At 47.3% G+C, this 21,713-nt stretch overlaps 1 protein-coding gene across 1 annotated transcript; it reads right to left on the reverse strand.

Annotated features, from left to right (window-relative positions):
* Positions 1-301: 301 nt before the first annotated feature.
* LOC144247017 (E3 ubiquitin-protein ligase PHF7-like) lies at positions 302-21,193 on the reverse strand. Its single transcript, XM_077786213.1, is given in 9 exon segments — positions 302-948; positions 1,101-1,219; positions 1,354-1,467; positions 1,682-1,817; positions 1,820-2,037; positions 2,114-2,238; positions 2,485-2,622; positions 2,708-2,799; positions 21,070-21,193. Coding segments are annotated over 9 exon segments (1,713 nt in total).
* Between the last annotated feature and the right edge of the window lie 520 nt (positions 21,194-21,713).

Consider the following 21,713-nt stretch of genomic DNA (forward strand, 5'->3'; position numbering starts at 1 on the left):
TCCAAGCCCATAAAGGAGAGGTTCACTTTCAAGAGTGAGCAGTGGAGAAACATCTCAGCTTGGAATCGAACGGCCGGAACAAGGATCCCTCTTAATTAGCCTGATCATTTAAGTGACTTTTCCCTTAATACACGGTAAGACAGAAATCAAGGGATTTAGCACAAGACTACTTTCCTGCCAGTAGAAATGTCAAGAGCTAATACAGTTTTCTCACAGACCTGCAAATCGTAAGGTCCCTGTACTGACCGTTCTCACCTTCACTTCCAGCAGCAAACAGGTACACTAGAAAGAAAAGATGAGGCTACGTGCTGCTGTTGGAGGTCCCAGTTGAGGCCCGATGCCTCTGGTGGGAGCGGTTGCTCCTACGGGAACTCTCTGACGGTGTTCCCGTGCGCCTGGGCCTCTCAGAGCTTGCTGCTCTCCTCCTGCTCCTGTCCTGGCGACTCCTGGACCGGAGAGGTTGATCTGAGGCTCTGCGCTGCAGGTGGGAGCGGCTGCGTCTGGGGGACGTCCCTGACGGAGTATCCCTTTGCCTGGGCCTCTCAGTCCTTGGTCTTGTCATGCTGCACATGTCACAGCGACTCCTCGAACGGACTGGTCCATCTGGGGCCCGACCTTGCTGGTGGGAGCGGGTGCGCCTGCGGCCAGGCCCAGCATGTCTGGAATGGCCCCTGTCTTCAAGCTCAGGGGTGCTGCTGTACATTGACCTTGTTCTGCTGGGGCTGCTGGTGTCCAGCGAGGGAGATGGCAGAGACTGCTGCCGTGCTGTGCGTTGGTGGCTGCTGCGGCTGCTGGTCTCTGCGGATGAAGCCTGGGGATCCAGCCCCGATGGCACCGGGCCATGGGAGCTGGGGCTGATGGCCTCAGATTCTGTGGAGCCGTGAGCAGGCTCCAGTCCTGACTGACTGGTCGGGCTGGGGCCACTGAGCTCTGGCTCAATCCTGGAGGCTGTAAGGACAAGCAGGAATGTCAAAGAGCACCCAGGCCCAAGGCAAGCCTGGCCAGAGCAGAACCCCAGCCCTTCAGGAGCAGACGGGCTCTGCCAGGCCCAGCCTGGGCACTGCCCCCAGCCCAGGGACACCGGGTGCTTTGCCTCATACCCGTTTCAAGACCAGCACAGCTGTCACACTCCCAGCTCTGTACGCTGTTTCTCAGGCCGGAGCAGCGCCTGTGGGTGCCCTCAGCAGCGCAGGAGGAGCACAGGAGCAGTTCCCAGGGCCTGGGGAAACAAATGGGTTTATGGCACTGAGGACAAAGTGATTGTCCGGCCAAGCTCTTCTAGTTCTTTTCTCTTTGAGCCCTTGAAGTGACACGGCTACCCTGCAGAGCCTCAGGTGCAGCTCCCCAACTTACCCCTCTTCCTCTGCCTCCTCCCTGCCTCCCAGGTAAAGGCAATCCCTGGCATTGCACCTCCTGTGCCTCTCTCCTAGGTACGCATAGGCATGGTTGTCCTCCCATGTTGGCTGTCTGATGGAGAAAGGAAAAGCTGATGAGTTTCTGCTGCCCTCCCCTCATGGAGGTACAGGTTGTCCCTGCTCTTTGTCCCATACTTTTCCAAGGCGTGCGTGAAGCTAAAGCCCAGACTCACAGGACAGGGCAGGGACAGGACTGGTATGGCAGGGCCTGGCAGAGCACAGACCTTGCAGCTCCTGTCCTGTGAGGCAGGCAGAAGGACACCAACCTGAAGGGGATTCGGATCCCCAGGATGAACATTTCGACAGGGAATGCCTCCTGGTCTCTGCACAGGGGGCACTGGAAGTATAAAGCACCAGAACGCATGGCCTGTCCCTGCAGGGCAAGCAGAAGCAGGGTGAGCAAGGCCCTGGTGCTGCTGAGCACCTGCTTTGCCCTGGGGCTGAGGGGAGGGCTCCTACCTGGATGCAGTCCCTGTGGAACCAGGCCCTTTTGCACACTGGGCACACCAGGGTTCTGAAAGTCTTTCTATCCTCCACTGGCTCCATGCAGATGAGACAATCGGTGCCTGGCTCTGGAGTTGCCTCAATGTCCTGCTTTGGACGGTGCACAGGGCAGAAGGAGCTGGAGGAAAATGGATGGGCAAAGTGAGAAATGTTGGATCTTCTGCCAGGGGTGACCCGGAGTGGGGAGGAGGTACCTGTAATATGGAATATACTGTATGACGCAGCCGCCCTCCTTGGCACAAGGCAGATGGAACCATCTGTCACAGTCCTCCTTGCAGCACATGATGGTTGCCCCGCTCTGGCCACAGACGCAGCAGCGCTGGGAAGAGCCAAGCAGCCCCATCAGCAGCAGCCTCGGGGCCTCCCCAGGCAGCCCCAGCGCTCCGGGCAGGGTGCAGGATGTGGCCGCTGCTGGGTCTCAGCCCACAGAGCCGTCTGGTGGAGGAGGGGGGCTCCCGTGCCAGAGCCTCTGTGCAGCTGCTGGGAGCCAGACTTTGTCCCACATCCGGCCAGAAGGGCAGGCCTTTCCTTCCAAGTGTCTGGGCTAAGCTCTGGCAAACCTCACCTGGCACAAATCTCCCTGCTTGCGTCGGACTCTCACCTTTTGTGCCGCCCTCCACACTGCAATTTGGATATCTCTAGGAAGAAATCCCATGAGTCCAACATGGTCGTTGTCTTGAGGAAAAAGTAGAGTGGCAAAGAACTGCAGCAGAGGGGAGGAACAGATGAGAAGAGAGGGGCAGGAACTGCCCATTGCAATGGTGGATGGAGCTCCCGGAGACACTCACCAGGCAGAACACGTGGGCACAGAGTCCGCCCTTCTCCAGTTTGTCACCGCAGATGTCCGGATCAGCCTCTGCACGGCGACACAGCATGCACACTGCAGGGCACAGAGCCAATGGCAGCGGGCATGAGCACCTCTGCGGGGCTCTTTGGCTGCAGCAGCATCGGCCCCAAGGGCTGCTCTGTCCCTGCCTGCCTGCCTGGCTGATGGGCAGGGCTGGAGGCCTTGGAGAGCAGGGCCCATTGTGGGCACGGGTGTCCCAAGAGCTGCCCCTTGACCCAGCTGGGCCCCACTTGGGGAGGAAGGAGGCTCCCAGCCGCGGCATGGCTGAGCAGCTCCTGCCTCCCCCTGCCTCTGCTCTGGGCCCCACACAACGCCTGCCACAGGAGCCCCTGGCCCCGGCTCTGGGAGGGCGGCTTTGCCCTCACCTGGCTCCCTGGCACCAGGGCCCTCCTGCTTGCTGTCGCACATGGCAGCCATCAGCGGTGAGTCCCTTTCCAGAAAGGTCACAGTCTCCTCCAGGTGCTGGTTCTCTCTCTGTCTGGGAGACAGAAGAGTGTGGGGAGTTTGCAGAACAGGCCCAGAGCCACGAGGGCACTAGTCCCTGCTGAGCCCTGCGTGAGCCCTACTCCTGTCCGCCTTCTCCTCCCGTCGTCGCCTCGAGGAACACCGCAGTCCGCTCTGGCTGTTCCTCCGCTGATTCTGGGCAGGGAGAGGCAGGGGAGCCTGCAGCACAGGCCCAGAGCCCCGAGCTGTGGGGCTCCTCTGGTCCCTGAGCAGCAGCGTCCCTGCCCTGCCTTCTCCTCCCGTGGTCAGGTCGCACTGACACGCGGCCTGAGCCCAGCCTTCCCTTTTGTGACCTTGCTTGCACGGGTCACAATGGCCACTCTGACATCAGCATCGTGCAGCCAAAATTGGGGCAGCCATGGCCTCAGGTCCCTGGCAACCACTTGAGGCGGCCCCCTTGGTAACTGCCCAGGTTCTGAGATGGGTGCGAAGGTTTGGCCAGGAGGGAACCCAGGAAGGGACTCCTGCAGCAAGTGCAGGGCCAAATGCCACGCCCTGGGGCAGCCATCAAGGCTGGTACTTTTGGCAGTAAGGTGCTGTTCAGGCACTGCCACTCCAGGGCTCCAGCCCCGGCCAAGGGAAATCTCTGCTCCTGCCCCTGGCAGGGGGCAGTCGCCCAGAGATTGTGCATTGAGTCAGGAGTGGAACTGAGGCCACACATGGACTCTAGGTCTCTTCAGAAGGTTAATCCGAGTTTATTAGAAACCCATTATTTTATACACCGTTCTATTACAGGTGGACCTGATTAGTCATTTAATCAGCAACCCCTGACACCATTGGCTAATTCACAAGACACCCTTTGCTAAACATCTGATGAGAAAACAACTGTTCAAAACACCAGCTGCAAGGTTGTTTTTATTCTTTCTCTCAGCCATCTCAAAACTCCCCACAAGAGCACCTTGGAAAATTTATCTGGCTTCTCTTTCTTCGACTAAAGTGTCACATCCACATGGATTCTCTTGCACTGGAGAAATTCAAAACCTGCTTCAGGTGAACATTTTCCTCAAGACCTCTCTGGAGACAACTAGGATGAAAGTGAAGGCACTGCTTTGTTACAGGGGCATTGCCATGCCCGAATCCTCAGTGAAGGAAGAAAATTAGCAATGGTGACACCGCTGAATAAACACAAAGCACATTTCAATGGTCAGCTGAAGTGCCCGGAGGAGACAGACATTAACCACCCTCACACTCATCCTCAGGACAGTTTTGTCTCCACATTTGACAGTTCTTCCTTTGAATGTTGTTTTGTTACAACTCAGAAGCTTAAAATAACAGTGCCCAGTGTAGTTATTAGACCCCAAAACAGCCCTCTAACAATTGCCTTCTGTATTTCTCACTGTCATGTCCCAAGACTTTTTATCTGAGGTCAGAAAAGAAAAGAATTCCAGCCTCCTGCCCATGATAGAGAGGGGGAGATTTTGAAAGGATATAAGGACAACCATTATCTGTTGGGAGGTTACTGATGAAGAACAGGAAGTTCAGGGGAGATGGAAAGAAGTCCAATTGCTTTCCAAGAATAGGAAGAGAAGCTTTTTAAAGCCAGTATACTTTGCCACTTTATCTTTGCTTCTCTCCCAAGACAAAAGATTTTTCAGTGTGACTTTATCACAATTGGTTTTGTATCTAGAAAATTAAATGTCATTGTTCTGTAAAATGATAAAGCTGCAAAGTCTAAAATTAAAAAAATAAACAACCAAAACCAAACACCAAACCAGAGAAAACTTAAGTATTTGTCAATTCAAGTGCAAGGTAGATCAAGTGCTACCTGCCAGCATCAGTTGGCAGGTTCTGCCAAGGTGCAAAGGCTGCCACACCAGCATGGCAAGCTTGAAAGAGTCCTGTGTAGATTCATCACAGTGGAGAAGATCAGCAGGACCTGAGCAAATACAGAGACTTGTACAGTTTCAGAAATCAGATACAGGAAACAATTCCTTCAGAGCTCTCTGCTACAGTTTAAATTCATTATCTACCAGAAGAAAAAAAGTAAAACGGACCTTTAAAACAGACTATCAAAGCAATAGTGGAGTTTTTAAGAATGAATCATTTTCTCTACTCTATGGGACTGGACTTAAGCAGATCCCACCCTTGAAGGGAGCCTGGGAGTGCAAATACAGAAGGGGCAATCCCACCCTGAATTTGTCAGGAAGAGGAGCTGCTCTTTCCACTCTCTGTGGTCATACAGTTTGTCTTTTCCAGACTGGGAGGTTGGAAATTTATTGTTAAATTACATTTCTAACAAATTTAGGAGCTTTAGATATTACTTCAATACAAGCTGTTTTTACTGCATTTCCTTTACTATATAAAAACTATTGTTTTTAAAATTAAGTTTAAAGCACTACTGCAATATAAAAGAAATGTTTTGTAAAAAGTACTTTATCCCTGTCATGGTTTGACACTGGCACAATGCCAGTGCCCCCTTGAAAATGCAATCTCTCAATTGAATGCTGTGAAATGCAATAGAGAACAGAGCAAAGCAGGCCAACAGAAAAATAATAATAATAACAGAAAAAAATATGGATTAGTTCTATATTGCAAAGTTGTGTAAAGACGTGAAAGCCAATGATATATCATTACAAACATCCTTTAAAACTGATCCTTCTATTCTTTTAACCACATTAGCAGCATAAGCAGAATCTGTAATTAAATTAAAAGGTTGTGGAAAGAGCTGAAAAGCCCAAACCACAGCAGCAAGATCAACAACCTGAGGAGATAATTCTATTTGGACATCTGATTCCCAAGCTTTAGTTGTTCGGTTCAACCAAGTTATTACCGATTTGTGACATTTGCCTGATCCATCAGTGAAGAGAGTTATTGCATCTAATGGTTCTTCACTTAATATAGGTTTTTCTCTAAAACTCAATTTTGGTTGTAATAATTTGTGAGCTGGGTAATGAACAGAACAAATACCTGGGAAATTTAATAATGCATATTGTAAATCATCAGAATTTTGCATTGCCCAATCAAGATAATCTCTTTTCAGTAGTAAATAGATAACTGCAAATTCTCGACCTGCTAAAGTTAACAATCTTGTTCTGGCCTTAATTACAATTTGTGCTATCATCTCTAAAACTGTAAAAATAGTCTTAGGACACCTGTAGGGCAGAAAAAATCCATTCTATTATCAACAAAGGATCTCTCTAAGAAGGATCCCATTGGAAAATGAGACGACAAAGTTGCATTTTTTCTCCCAAAATGGCAAAAAGGAAAGGCTTTTCTGGAACACAGCGATGAGCTTGTCGTCTTTGGAGAGCTTCCATGACCTTGTCAAGAGCTGCACGAGCTTCTGCACGAGTTAAGAGTTCAAGGAGAGTTGATGTCACAACTTCCTCTCAGCAAATCAAAAAGCGGACCCAGTTCATCATTGGTAATTCCCAAAACAGGTTTAACCCAATTGATTTCTCCTCGAAGTTGTTGTAAATCTTGTAGATTGTTGACACTGATCTGGAGCGGTATCCTTTGAGGTGTAATTGTTTTTTCAGCCATCTTCCATCCCAGATACTTCCAGGGTGAAATTTCTTGAATTTTGGTTATAGAAATTTCAAGTCCAGCATTTTGGATTTCAGTAACAACACTAGCAAGTCCCACAAGCAAAACAACAAGTCTTTTTATCAGAGTCCAACTGTACAGTACCAACAGATTTTTCAAAAATTTTTTTGTTTGCTTTTCCAGGACCTTTTCGAGCTTTTCCATTTGTTGTCCCAAATTTTCTCCAAAAGCTTTAGCCAAATTATCTCCCAATGTTTTTCCTAACTTTTCTTGAGATTCTGTAATTTGCTTTCCAAAAGCATTAACTTGCACATTAGCAAGATGTTGTGGAGAAGTGGGTTTACTGCAAGCTATTAGCATCTGTGTTACAGTTGGAGGCTGATCAGGTAAAGTTAAAATAATTTTTCTACATTCTTCGTAGAATGAGACAAAAGCAAGGTTTTGGATAAAACAGGAATGAGCTTGTTCATCTGGACATTGTTCTTCAACAGCTTGGGTTAATCTATCTAAGGAAGAGCCAAAAGGTTCCAATTGACCTTGTCTGATAGTAGTATAAGCATTTACATGGGTACCAGCTGGCTCAACTGAAAACAAAGCTTTTCTAGCAGCATCTTTAATATCGGTGAGCACAGGCTGAGGCAATTCCGCTGCCTGATTTTCTGGTCTATGGAAAGGTGGATCACCTGCTAGTTGGGCAATATCTATGTTCCCATAATGTCCTAGGGTGACGTTATGGTGTTTGTATCTCCAATCGTGTGTTCTGTTTATGATTTGATATTATGTTCTGTGCTTTCAGAACTGACTCTGAAAGTGAAGGTTTGTTTTGCCTTGTTATCAGCCGTGGGTTCACCTCCCCCCATGGTCTGCTGTCTAGAAAAGGCTAGTGCTGGCTGGCTTGCTTTTGCTCGCTCGCTTGCTTGCTTGGCTTGCTTGCTTTGCTTGCTTCTGCTTTTGCCTTTGCTTCCTAATCAGTTTAGCAAAGCAGTCCAATTCTTTCCCTGGACTGTTTCTTTTCCTTTCCTCTTCCTGAATACCATCTAGCCTGCTCCAGACTGGGATCTGGGAAACACCAAGAAACACCGGAAGCCTGCATTTTGTGATCTGCAGCAGCCATCCCCAGTGCTGGAGGGCAATCCCCAGCGTCCAGACCTGGGCAACCACTCTCAGGAAAGACTTTCTGGATTTGTTCATCTCTTCAGAGTGGTGAAAGAGTTTTGTTGTCATCTGGAGTTGTTAATTTTTTTTGGTGCTGGGAAGTGCTTTGTTTGTTGAATAAACAGGTTCTTTTCCACTTCTCGCAGAGAAAATTTTTTCCCTGAACCAAGTGGGTGGGGAGGGGCTGTGTGGGTTTGTTTTCTGGGGGCTCCTCCCAGAGGGTTTTCCCCAAATTTGCCCTAAACTAGGACAAATACTTTGGCACCCAAATTGTGGCTCGAGAGAGTGGGAAAAACCCTGTATTAATCATATTTTTGTTCCAATTACTTTTTGTTGGTATGGAGCAGTTACTGGTTATGTTGTTTGAATTCATAGTGTCTCTTGGGGTGAAGGCCTGCATGTGTCTCTGGACCCTAGGGTTTTTTGAGATCTTAATCCCTCTATGGTCCCTAGGTTTATTTTTTTTATCCAGGAATAGCTCTTATATTGTCCGTAATACGTAGGTTTTGCAGTAGCAGGGCACTGATCAGAATATCCATCGGGCTGGGCTTGGGTGTAATGGCTTCCAGGGGGTTTATAAAGGTGCCGAAGTCTGTTTCTGGAATGTATGGTTCATGGTTATGGTTGTGCAGCCAGTTTGTTAGAGGGGAAGTAGGGGATGAGGCTTTTCAGCCTTTGCTTTCCTTCTTCTACTCTGAATTTGTTACCTTCCTATTAGAGAATGCTCCGTTTCCCCTGACTGTTAAAGAGACCATCTTCCTGGTGTTTAATCTGCTAAGCTTTCTCTATACAGTCTGCAGTCTCTCTAGAATGAGGGCTGAGGTTTCTAGAGGGGCCGATGAGACCTCTGACCCAGGAGTAGACGCAGGTGTGAGAAATCCTGAGTGGCCAAGGGAGTCCAGGCCGCCTCAGAGGTGATTGGCACAGAAGCACAAATCCTCCTGGCACCCCGACTACTGGTGCTGGGGTGGATGTTCAGAGGAAAGGTTCCCTCCACCCACCATGCCACCAGTGCTACATGGAGCAAGTGGATTGCTCTCATCACGCAGCGCGCCCATATTGGTAAACTGAATCGCCCTGGGATTTTGGAAGTAATTACAAATTGGCCCGAAGGTGAAAGTTTTGGTGTCACAGATGAAGAAGAAAAACCAGTGACATGGGCTGAAGAAGCTCCACCATACAACCAACTGCCAGCAGAAGAAACACGCTACTCTCTCTTCACCGACGGTTCCTGTTGCATTGTAGGGATGAATCAGAAGTGGAAAGCAACTGTATGGAGTCCCACACGACGGGTTGCAGAGGCACTGAAGGAGAAGGTGGATCAAGCCAGTTTGCTGAACTCAAAGCTGTTCAACTGGCCCTAGACATTGCAGAAAGGGAGAAGTGGCCAAAGCTCTACCTCTACACTGATTCATGGATGGTAGCCAATGCTCTGTGGGGGTGGCTAGAGAGGTGGAAAGAGGTTAACTTGCAGCATAGAGTAAAACCAATTTGGGCTGCTGAAGAGTGGAAAGATACCACTACCCGGGTAGAGAAGCTACCTGTGAAGGTTCGCCATGTAGATGCCCATGTCCCCAGAAGTAGAGCTAATGAAGAGCAGCAGGTAGATCAGGCTGCAAAGACAGGGATGTCAAAGATAGACCTCGATTGGGAACACAGGGGAGAGTTGTTCCTAGCACGATGGGCCCATGATGCCTCAGGCCATCAGGATAGAGGTGCCACCTCTAAGTGGGCACGAGACTGAGGGGTGGATCTCACCATGGACAGTATTTCTCAGGTGATCCATGACTGTGAGACGTGTGCTACCATCAAATAGGCCAAGCGGGTGAAGCCCCTGTGGTATGGTGGGCGGTGGTCCAAGTACAAGTATGGGGAGGCCTGTCAGATTGACTAAATCACACTGCCTCAGACACACCAAGGCAAGCGCTACGTGCTCACCGTGGTGGAAGCCACCACTGGATGGTTGGAAATCTACCCTGTGTCTCATGCTACAGCCCGTAACACCATCCTGGGCCTTGAAAAGCAGGTCCTTTGGAGGCATAGCACCCCTGAGAGGATTGAGTCAGATAATGGGACTCATTTCAAGAATAGCATTATCAACAGCTGGGCTAGGGAACATGGCATTGAGCGGGTGTGCCACATCCCCTACCATGCACCAGCTGCAGGCAAAGTGGAGAGGTACAATGGACTGTTAAAAACCACCTTAAAAGCATTGGGTGGGGGATCTTTCAAAAATTGGGAGCAACATTTAGCAAAGGCCACCTGGTTAGTTAACAGCCGAGGTTCCACCAATCGAGCACGTCCTGCCCAGTCTGAGCCCCTGAATATAGTAGATGGAGATAAAGTCCCAGTGGCACATGTCAGAGGTTTGTTAGGGAAATCAGTGTGGATCAATTCTGCCTCGAATACAGACAAACCCATTTGTGGGATTGTCTTTGCTCAGGGACCAGGTTGTACATGGTGGATAATGCAAAGAGATGGAACAACACGATGTGTACCTCAGAGAGATCTGATTGTGGGGTGAAACTATTGAGCAAATATAACTGCTGGATGTTACTGCCAATGTCTGTACATGAAAACACACAGACATGAGAAAGAAGGAAATGTGTAAGTGACAAAGGTTTGAGCAAGTGAAATAGAAGGAAATGTGTAAGTGTCAAAGGTATGAGTAAGTGAAAGATACAAGTTTTAACTTGATGGAGTTTTTAGGTGATGTTGAAGATATGGAGATAAGGGGTGGAATGTCCTAGGGTGACGTTACAGTGTTTGTATCTCCAATCGTGTGTTCTGTTTATGTTTGATATTATGTTCTGTGCTTTCAGAACTGACTCTGAAAGTGAAGGTTTGTTTTGCCTTGTTATCAGCCATGGGTTCACCTCCCCTCATGGTCTTCTGTCTAGAAAAGGCTAGTGCTGACTGGCTTGCTTTTGCTTGCTTGCTTGCTTGCTTGTGTCATGGTTTGACATGGAAAAAAAATTTTTCCAGAAGAAAGAAGTCAATTTAGATGTTGACCAATTGAAGGTAGACATGCCTCTGAGAACACAGAGGGGTTAAAAGCAAAATTCCCAGGAGAACTGGCTCTCTTTAGTTCCAGTCAGCGTGCAGTGCAGCCTCTCCCCTGCCTAGCCCGTGGCTGGGCAGGGAAGGGGAAGGCCCATGGCCTGACTGAGGTAGGCCCAAGGGTGGAAGGACTGGAACCGGGCTGATCTCCTGCAGAGAGAAAAGTGAAAAAAATCTAAGATGTCTCCGTTCCCCTCCCCAGAGTTTCTCTCCCAAAAGGGAGAAAGAAAGAGACAACAGCAGTTTTATCAGCAGTTCACCGCGGGAAAGGAAGAGTGGGGGGGCCACAAAGTTCCCAGTCGCATGGGAGCCGCCAGAGTCTGGGCGTCAAGCCATCCTGGGAGTCCAGACTTTTAACCCTTCCTCAAAAAATGAAAGCTTTATAATTTTTTTCCCCCCCTCCTCAGTTTAAAAAAGAAAAATAAAGGCACCTTAGACCCTGAGATGTTGAAAAAAGAAATTCTAAATAAGAGAAGGACAAAGAGTAGCTTTTAGCTAGTCTTTTCCATATTGACCACAAACTAAACCAATCTTCTTTTTCAAGAAAAACTATATTTTAAAAAGATGCCAGAGCAAAGTCAAGAAACCTACTTCAGCTAAAAAAAACCAAAAGTGGAGTGAACAAAAAAAAAATTAAGGAGTTTGTAGTAGTGCCCCGTGTCCTCAAAGAAAAAAAAAAAAAAAAAAAGAAAATCTCTGTTCTTAGACCCTCAGCCCCCAGAGAAAATGGGAAGGGGGGGGACTGAAGTCCCAAAAAATAAAAAACTAAACTGTTGTTTTCTCCCCTCTTAGCAAGACATCCTTAAAAGAAAAAATCCTAAAAGCAGTCTGTCCATCCATGCATTGGTGGTGAAAGCACTGTACATAAAAAAGAGAAGGGTCACCATGGCAAACTTTTTTTCTCCAGGCAGTGCCATGGGTAACATAAAAGCACAGGATGTGGCAGCTGTGTTTCTTTAGAAATCTGTAGCACAAGAGAGACTCCTGTCTCCCTCAAGAAACTAAATATCAATTGTCTAGAAAGTAGAAACCAAATTAAAGTCCAGATTGTGTCTCACTGTAATATGTTAGAGTTAAATAGTAAGAAAAAGAATGCTTTGCAAAGTTTTCATTTTGATCTGTGTTTATATTTTTTTTCTTTCCTTTCTTTCTTTTATAGTAGTAGCTTAATAAAGTTTTTTTTCTGTTATTAACCTTAAGCCTGCTTTGCTGTATTTTCAATTCCATTTCATAGCATTCAATTAAGAAATTACATTTTCATGGGGGCACTAGCGTTGTGCCAATGTCAAAACATAACAGCTTGCTTCTGCTTTCGCCTTTGCTACCTAATCAGTTTAGCTAAGCAGTCCAATTCTTTCCCTAGACTGTTTCTTTTCCTTTCCTCTTCCTGAATACCATCCAACCTGCTCCAGACTGGGATCTGGGAAACACCAAGAAACACCGGAAGCCTGCATTTTGTGATCTGCAGCAGCCATCCCCAGTGCTGGAGAGCAATCCCCAGCGTCCAGACTCGGGCGACCACTCCCAGGAAAGACTTTCTGGATTTATTCATCTCTTCAGAGTCATGAAAGAGTTTTGTTTTCTTCTGGTTTCGTTAATTTTTTTGGTGCTGGGGAGTGCTTTGTTCATTGAATAAACAGGTTCTTTTCCCCTTCTCTCAGAGAAAATTTTTTCCTGAACCAGGTGGGTGGAGAGGGGCCGTGTGGGTTTGTTTTCTGGGGGCTCCTCCCAGAGGGTTTTCCTTAAATTTGTCCTAAACTAGGACAAATAAGGAGAGTTTTCATATTTTTAACCAACTTATTAGGAAGTTTTTTTCATTGTAATTCCCATAAGAGATATTGTGAATTGGTTAAGATCGAGGAAGCCACGTTTCAATAATCAGCAGGGCCTAAATCATAAAAATTAAATATACTTTTCAACACATTGTTAAAATAAGGAGAAGAGAACCCACTGTCTTTCAAAGCCTGACAGAGTTCTTTTATATCATGGTGAGAAAGTTTCATATCCTGGGTTTACATCATTACGACCATACCTTACTGGTAAGGCAAGGAGTTGTTTATTTGAGTCCAATTTTTTTTTTCTAAATTTTGACTAATATTAGACCAATTAGATAGTTGCAGTGGAAGGTTTACCTCTGATTTAGACCCTGTTTTGTTTTTCCCTCTCATCACTCCTGTGTCTGACCCAGAAGAACAGGTAGTGTTGTTACAACAATCAGCTGTCCCAGGAACCCTGCCAAGAAGCTCCAAGTTCTTGGCAGTAGTGTTGTGGTAGCATCAAGCCCCCCCAGGAGCCCTGCCAGGAAGGGTGGAGGAGGAGAGCTCCACATTCCCAACGTCCCTCCCTCCGCTGGAGGTAGCGGTCACAGAATGTGTTGTATCATTCCCAGAAAAAAGCCAGAGCCTGCTACATCATGTCTCAATTCACTAAATTGGATCCGTTCAGATTCATACAAATTGGGCTGCCCTCGAGCTGCAAATCTCTAATTTGTATTTGTGACACTTTGCAATGAACTGTTACAAGTTCCACTCCATATCCCCGCCTGCAGCTGGAGAACTCTCAGTTCCAAACTGCAAATTTGACATGCTTTTTTCCCCCCAACAGCAAATGAGACAGCCTTCAAGGCTTCCAAACGATCTGTCTGTATCTCCACAGAAACTTCCCTAAGCTCTCCCGCCTCCACCCCATCCATCTCTCTGGACAGAGCCATCCCTGCCCTGCCCAGCCCCTGGCTGCCGCCTGTCACCTCCGTCCGCCCTCCTGCCCGCTCCCCCGCAGGCAGAGCCATATCCAAAGCCCCCCTCCAGCTACAACCGGAGGCTGAGGGGTTACAAGTGGCAAAAACCCTGGAAGGGGCATGGGGGAAGAATTAACAGGAAAAGAGTCCAAACTGTAAAGCAATCTGTCCGTCTGAGCCCGATCTGAGGGAGTAACCTCTTGGGAAGGGGAAACTGTGGCAGAGGTGACTCCCACAGCCCCCTGGCCAGGCAGAGCGGATCCAGAGCCCCCCTAGGCAAGCCCTGCCTGCAACACTTCCGAACGAGGCACGGCCGCAGCCTGCTTGGAAGAGAAGCGAGGCACAGAAACAGCAGCCACTGTTTTGCAAAGCTTCCCCAAACTCTCATCTCCCGGACCCATTAGACTCCCAGCCTCCCCAGAACATGATCGCAGACCCTCCAGATTCTCAGAGCACAACAAAAATCCCGAATGCTCTCCCGGGAGTCCCAGGGGTGGATGATTTCATGGAGGGATGGGAGGACGCCCGGTGACAGCATCAGTGACGCAGGGAATTCTGTAAGAAACAGAGGACACGACTGAAGCTGGAAGCTGATTGGATTCCGCCTTCCTGGGGTTCGGGGTGTTTTTCACACTGCCTGGACAGGCCAGGAGAAGGGAAGGAACCCCAAACAAAACCCGACACCCCTCCAGAGGAGGACAAAGACCCAGCACCACTCAGAATTAAAGTTTCAGAACGAGGTGTCCTGTTTTAGTGCTCAAGAAAGTCTTTGCCACAATCATACGGTTTGAAACTTTCCATTAAAGCTCTGGAGACAGTCATTCGTTTGACCAAAGTTTCTTCTTTTTTAAGAGAGACCAGATGGTAAATTTTCCAGTTTATCTGGTCCCAAAAAGCAAAGGTAAAAGCAGAATTCAAGTCTATATTTTGAGTATTCACCTTTACCCAGATTAGTAAGTCTTTTAGTTCATGTTTTGAGATATCTGAACATCCTTTATTCTGTAAAATTGTCTCAAGCCGGTAAAAGACGTTCCATTCTGTTTTAGATAAATTGCCCAGGAGCCCCTAAATTTGCTGCTTATTACTTACAAGGATATCAGCTACAGACGACGAAGGGGATGAACCATTCTTCCTATTAACAACCTGCGCCTCTGGCGACAGAGTCGTCCACAATCTTCTTCTTTTTTATTCCACTAGTCTAACCGCCGTCCTCACAGAGGAGCAGCATTTATCGCCGGCCGGGGGCTATATACGAGTCAGAAATAGGATGGGACTGCTGTGGTATGTGTCTCGAGCTGTTTATTTTTTAGCATCAGTCTCATTACATGGTTTTGACAATGGGAAGATGCCAGCAGCTCACATCCAGGCAACAGACCAAGAACTTAATGTTACAACTTACTTTATAAACATTTTGACCAGTCACACAAAGCAAAAGCATATTGACAGTAGTTCTATGCAATCACTACAAGCACACGTACCTTTAGTTAAAACAATGCTTGCTTATTTTGAATACAATACTTGCTTGTAAGCCTCAAGATACAATGCACAGAGCTCCGTTATTAAGCTTAGACCTTCCTAATATCTCACCAGATATACTTTTCTGCAACTTAGGAAGTTATTCTATCCAAGCATTAATACACAGACTATTATTCTCTTTGTCCTTTCTTTCTACTTCTTGTATAATTTTTCTGCTGACAAATCTTATAGCTACTGCGTAGCTCTAATCACCATCCTGGTGTCTCTGAGGCCTGCCTTTTGCAATGTGCCCAAAACCTTCTGATTTTAAGGAATCCCACAGACTTATCATTATTATTTGCAAGCAAAAGATTGGTTCACAAGTCTTTTTCCATGCTTTTCTCAGTTGTTTATTAGAACTCATCTTTATAACTGTCCCATGGCTGTGTTCCACACATTTCACAATTACAATTACACAGGTTACATTTATTTACCTGACACAAAACACAAATTTGCATTTCACACTTTCTTTGAGAGAAAGATTCAGATAAAGTCAAGGAAACAGGGCAGGCGAGATGGAAAGCTTCCCTTGAGATGCTTTTGGAAGGGCCTGCAACGACCCTGCCTTCCTTCGGAACAGAGGTGGCCACGAGACATGGTGTTGGCTGTCTTACCCTAGGTGCCCCCTCTGCTCCAGAAGGACTCTTGCCCACTTCATCACTTGTCTGTCCCTCCAGCTGCAGGGCCTCAAACCCGCTCTGTAAGGTACTAAACCTCTAAGTCAGCTGCAAGTTTTGAGAATAAGGCAGTGAGCATGGCTCGAAGTAGGGTTTTTTAGTCAGGCTTACAATATGTGTTGAGAAGAAGAAGAGAGAAGGGGTAGATACCACACGAGAATCCAGCACAGCCTCGCCAGATTTTTCATCTGGGTTCTTGAAGCACAATGCCCAGCACTTGCACTGAGACATCTTTTTGTGTGTTCTGGCGACCGGAACCATCCCACGGCCAGGCCCAGGGTAATTTGGGTGCCAAAGTCCTGTTGCCTGCAAACAGCACACTTTTTTACCCAGCTGGAGCTGATTTCAGCATGTTTGCTGAGTTGACTTTAGGAGTGTTTTCCTTATCTTGGCAGTTCTAACAGATGTCCTTATGGCCCCTAAATTGTGCATCCTTTGCGTCCTCAATCAGTGGGCGTCCTTCTTCCCAAGCTTTGTCAGCTTCCCTCTGGGTCTGAGATCAGTGAAACGTGCCCAGCCCTGAGTCTTCAAAGACCATTCTAGCAACAAGTACTTTGCTTTTCTAACACCTGACCATCACTCCGAGCTTGCAGGCTGCCATGTGCGGCACACGTTAAATGTCTCTTCTTGTTGATCAGGTTTGAAAGTGTGCAAAGCTCAAGCGTTACAGGACATCCTTTCTTCATCAGGAATGGGACCTGCGGGGTCCCGGCCCGCAGATCTTGCTGCTGGCCGAGGCTGCAGTGCCAGAGCTGCCGTGCGCCGTGGCACTACCGGAGCGCCCCGGCAGAGCAGGGCTGGCAGTGCCGACACCTGAGGGAAGCCCTGCCATGGCACTGCCGGAGCGCCCCGGCAGAGCCGGGCTGGCAGTGCCGACACCTGAGGGAAGCCCTGCCGTGGCACTGCCGGAGCGCCCCGGCAGAGCCGGGCTGGCAGTGCCGACACCTGAGGGAAGCCTTGCCGTGGCACTGCCGGAGCGCCCCGGCAGAGCCGGGCTGGCAGTGCCGACACCTGAGGGAAGCCCTGCCGTGGCACTGCCGGGGCCGCTCCTGCCCCGGGGCCGCCGGCAGGAGCGACGCCTGGGACCTGCCGACAGACCGGCATTGCTTGGCCCTCTTCAGTAGATCGAGGGAGTGGCACCACGAAATAGCAAAATATTACACCTGATTTAAAACACCAGAGGGAAGCCATAGAGTTGAAAGGAAAATGGTGTGCCAAAAGATAAAGAGCACGAAAGGGAAGACTAAAGAAAACATACTGAATCTTAATCTTCACATTAATCTCAACGATATCAGAGGAAAGATGATGGTGAAAAAACCTACTAGGAAACCAACTAAATGTTTTGACATTAAAAAGGGTCACCTTTGTAATTTTGCAAGTATGTTCAACTCTTAAAAAGCAGTCAGGTATTCCTTTGTCTGGTGCTACGAATTTAATAATGGGATTTGGTACAGCTATCCCTCAAATACTCCACATAAAGAGAGCTGAGTACTTAGCCATGAGTTAGTAAAAGAAATCTTCCATTCTGTCATAGTTCTGTAGTAAGTATGTAGTAAAAGAAGTCATCATTATGCCAATGGATGTTGATGCAGCCTGCAGCCTGCAGCGTGCATGCTGTGTCGCCGTGCAGGGGCTGTCCCCTGTGCTTCCCCAAGCGCTGCCACCAGCTCCTGTGCTGCTGCTGATGCTCTGCCCAGCCCACCCACGGGCACTGCTGGAGCCTCACACCCACCACAGCCAGCTGGGGTGTGACAGCTCTGCTGCTATGGGCACGGCTGTGGGCAAAGCACCCGCGTGTCCCTGGGCTGGGGGCAGTGCCCAGGTCGGGCTTGGCAGAGCCCGTCTGCTCCTGGAGAGCCGGGGCCAGTGCCCAGGTGTGCCCTGGCCCGGCTCTGGGGCGCCTTTGACATTCCTGCTTGCCCTTGGAGCCGCCAGGGATGAGCCGGAGCTCAATGGCCTCGGCCTGGCCGGACAGTCAGGACTGGAGCCTTCCCGTGGCTCCCCAGCACCCAAGACCATCAGCCCCAGCTCGGAAACACTGCCGAACAGGATTTGCCAATTTTTTTTCCTCTTAGATCTTTGAAAGGATTTTGGTAGTAACATTGTTTGACCACTTCTTCAAGGAACAAACGTGGCACGTTTCTATTCAGTAAAGAGTTTATTGCTTTCCTTACACTTTCTATTTCGTATCCTTAAGCTTCCTTTGGCTTTCTGGGAAATAATCAAAATCTAACAAATTCTTCAGAGAGGTTTCTGAATCCACTATTAGGAGAAGTCTCTAAATTCACTCCTTCTCTTAAATACATCCTTTACGTACAGTTAAGTAGCTGCTCCTGTAACATACAAAGATGTAGTGGTTTACCTGCCTGGACAACACAACATGATGTTATACACACCGGTACGCTAAAACACTTTTGTTCCTGGGGAGTTGCAAAGTTGCAGGCTCTTCTCCAGGTCCTGAATTAATTCTGCATGCGCATTCATACCTGCATTCCCTACCCGTGCTCAGCTTTCACCTACAGTTCCCAGGGAACACATGTTACATACTCACCTCAAGCAATAATCTACATTGGTCTTCCCAACCCTTTTTCTTCACTGAACTCTACTGATCTACAAAACAACTTTGGGCCCTCTGTGCAAAAAAAAGAACCAATTAATAGGCTTAAACACTTCCGATTGTGCTGCTGCTTCTAACAATCATGGGCAACTCAGCAATAAAGTCAGGAGTCAATTCTTCTCATCCTTCCTGTTCTCTTGCCCCCCACCAGACGTTGTCCCCCAACAGAAATGTTCCCTCCTGCAGCCTGGTGTCTGCGGGACAATGAAAGGCAGCAGCAGTTTTCCTCAGCATGCTGCAGTCTAAATTGCAGTGAAATAGCCGCTGTTTCATTAGAAGCTCAGCACCAGGATCACACATCTTCCCCCAGAACTGGGGCCTGCTAAGGACTGAGCTCTCCACTTTAACACCCCCTGCAAATCAGAGAGGCTGGAAGAGTGCTGGGCACGAACTGTATGAACACAGCAATACATTTCTGCAGCGTTATCGAATCAGTCTCGAGAAATGCACACCATTTAAGCCTGTCTTAAGACTATTCTACAAAACATATAACAAGCAATTGTTTTGCTGGCCTCTGCAATTTTTGGGGATTCTGTGTGTTTCCTTTGGTTGTTGTTTTCTTTGTTTCTAAATACAAAATCCCCTGGATTCAGAAGAGAAACCCCCAGATTCATTAGGACAAAGCACCACAGGGACCTATGTGGCTGACAGGAACATCAACATCCCTAGTGGTACCTCCAGAAAGACAGGAAAAAGTTAAACATTATATAAATACCTGAAATTATTAAAAATGTCTAATTAACTTTTCACATGGCTAATGTTTTGGTAAGGTCTAAAAGTCTACATTCCTATTAGGCAATTATCTGAAAGAGAAGAAAGCCAGAAATCTGCTTGGTCTTTATTTTACCAAGATTCTCTCATGGGATTCTACAACACTTTTGAGCACAAGTAAGGATGACAAAATTTGACTAGAAAACATTCATAACCAGGCAGCATTTTTATCCTCCTCATGGAATTCCAGGACGAATTTAAAAAATACAAAAGGGGGTGAAGAAATGCTGTCATACCTCTTAGGTGTTCATCATCTTTGGAGAAGAAGACAACTCTAGCACTTTGTGTGCGTGGTAAAGAAACGAACCTAGACAAGTACAAAGGGATTTTAGCATCCAAAATTGTACTATCAAATTCCATGAACGCAGGTAAAAACTGTAGTGCTTCAGAGAAATGGTATACATTGAAAAGCTTTATTCCCTAGTAACCAAATAGAGCCTTCTAGGAAAAAAACAACTTCTTAACAGCAAACTGACTGTGTCTTTGGCTTCTGGCCAAACTCAGTTTGGAGTTGGTCAAACCAAAATGAGCCCGTTAATTTCTTGCGCTCAACGTCTCTCTTTTCATATTCAGCTTCACATCACATGGGCTGCTGGGAGTTTTGACTCTGGGCAGCACAAATGCTTGTCCAAGATGACTTTCATTGCTCAGAGGTGTGCAATCTCAGTTTCCCATTCCATGAGTGCTGCTATTAATATTCCCACACCATCCAACTACTACAGCCAAGTAGACAGCAAATAGAAACGGAACTTGCATTTCTTGGTCCGTTTCAGTGTCTCACGTCTCAGGCTCATCATCACCCTCAGAGCTGCCGTCTTGGAAACGTGAATCCTCTTGCCATGCGACTTTTACCGGCTTTATTGTTCCGAGTCTGCAAGACTCTGCAATAACAGCACTGAAAAAGAAACAAAGCCACATCCAGATTATTCCTCCACTTGTCAGGAAGAATTCCTCCTTTCAAGACAAATACTTACAGTGGAGAAGACAGATGTAGGAAGGACAAAATCTACTTCTGCCAGATTTTCTGAGCAACATCTCTGCTCCAGGATTTTCCACTCTGTTCTCGGGATCTCTGCTGTATTCTTAAACATTTGATCGTTGCATTCAGAAGACCCTGAATACTTTCTGAATTCAGCACAAGTGTGGTGGGATCATTGCTTTGCGTTTTTGCATTGTTTTTTTTAAATATTTTGGATAACTTCAAATGGTTTCTTTTCTCTCCTACAGGACTGTGACTCGATTTAATGTTGTTTCATTTTCTTTTCATAAGGCCTCATTTTATCTACAGCTTGAACATTCCAACCATCATGTGTCATTCAGTTTCCTTCTTCTATAGGTTCTAGAATAGAATTCAGTAACAAAGAGAATGTTTGTGGATCTTGCGGTCAACTCCAGGATCTTGCTCCTCCCTCTCCATTAACACACATTTCCTTTAAAATCTTGTTGGATTCTCTGAAACTTGATATGACTGGTGTGCCATCTTTCTCCCTGTTTGAGAGATTCAGGGCATGACAACAAGCTTTTTCACCACTCAGCAAAAACCCCAATGCCTTCTCAAAGCATGCCTTTCAGAATTCCTCAGATGCAAGCATGAGTTACCTCTCATTCATGTACCACAGCCTTGGCAAGCAGAAATGAAGATCAAAATGCTTCTGCCTACTTACTGTCTTCTGCTGTAAAAAATCCCCTGTGTCCTGACCTTCTTTACACCACAATGCTCTACAGTGCCTGCCAGAAGCTCTTCCTTAGAAATGGCACTGTGAGAAGGGTCCTGCTGTTACCTTCTTTGATGCCCAGCTCCTCTGTGTCTCCAAAGAAGGAAAACTTGAACGCGCTCGACTCCTGAGATGCGTTTTTCTTGGGCAAAGGTCCCAAATGGTCATCTGGGGGCAGGGTCCTGCGCATCCTCTTTGTCCCAGGGTATTTCCACAATCTTTTCTGGTTTGTTCTTTGAAGCTCCAAACAAGTCTTTTAAATCAGCAGCAATACAGTAATAGATTTCTTCAGACACTTGAGGCAGTGTCTCACTCTCTTCTTTCTTTTTCCTTTTGGCTTTACTGAAATGAGATTGTTCAAGGATAGCAAAACAGCGCACGTTCTTTCCAAGACAGCTTCCCAAGGAGCCACCTTGCTCTGAACATCTCCCTAACCGTATCCAAGCCCATAAAGGAGAGGTTCACTTTCAAGAGTGAGCAGTGGAGAAACATCTCAGCTTGGAATCGAACGGCCGGAACAAGGATCCCTCTTAATTAGCCTGATCATTTAAGTGACTTTTCCCTTAATACACGGTAAGACAGAAATCAAGGGATTTAGCACAAGACTACTTTCCTGCCAGTAGAAATGTCAAGAGATAATACAGTTTTCTCACAGACCTGCAAATCGTAAGGTCCCTGTACTGACCGTTCTCACCTTCACTTCCAGCAGC

The sequence above is a fragment of the Lonchura striata genome, chromosome 12, assembly GCF_046129695.1.
Source record: "Lonchura striata isolate bLonStr1 chromosome 12, bLonStr1.mat, whole genome shotgun sequence".
Lineage (NCBI taxonomy): Eukaryota > Metazoa > Chordata > Aves > Passeriformes > Estrildidae > Lonchura > Lonchura striata.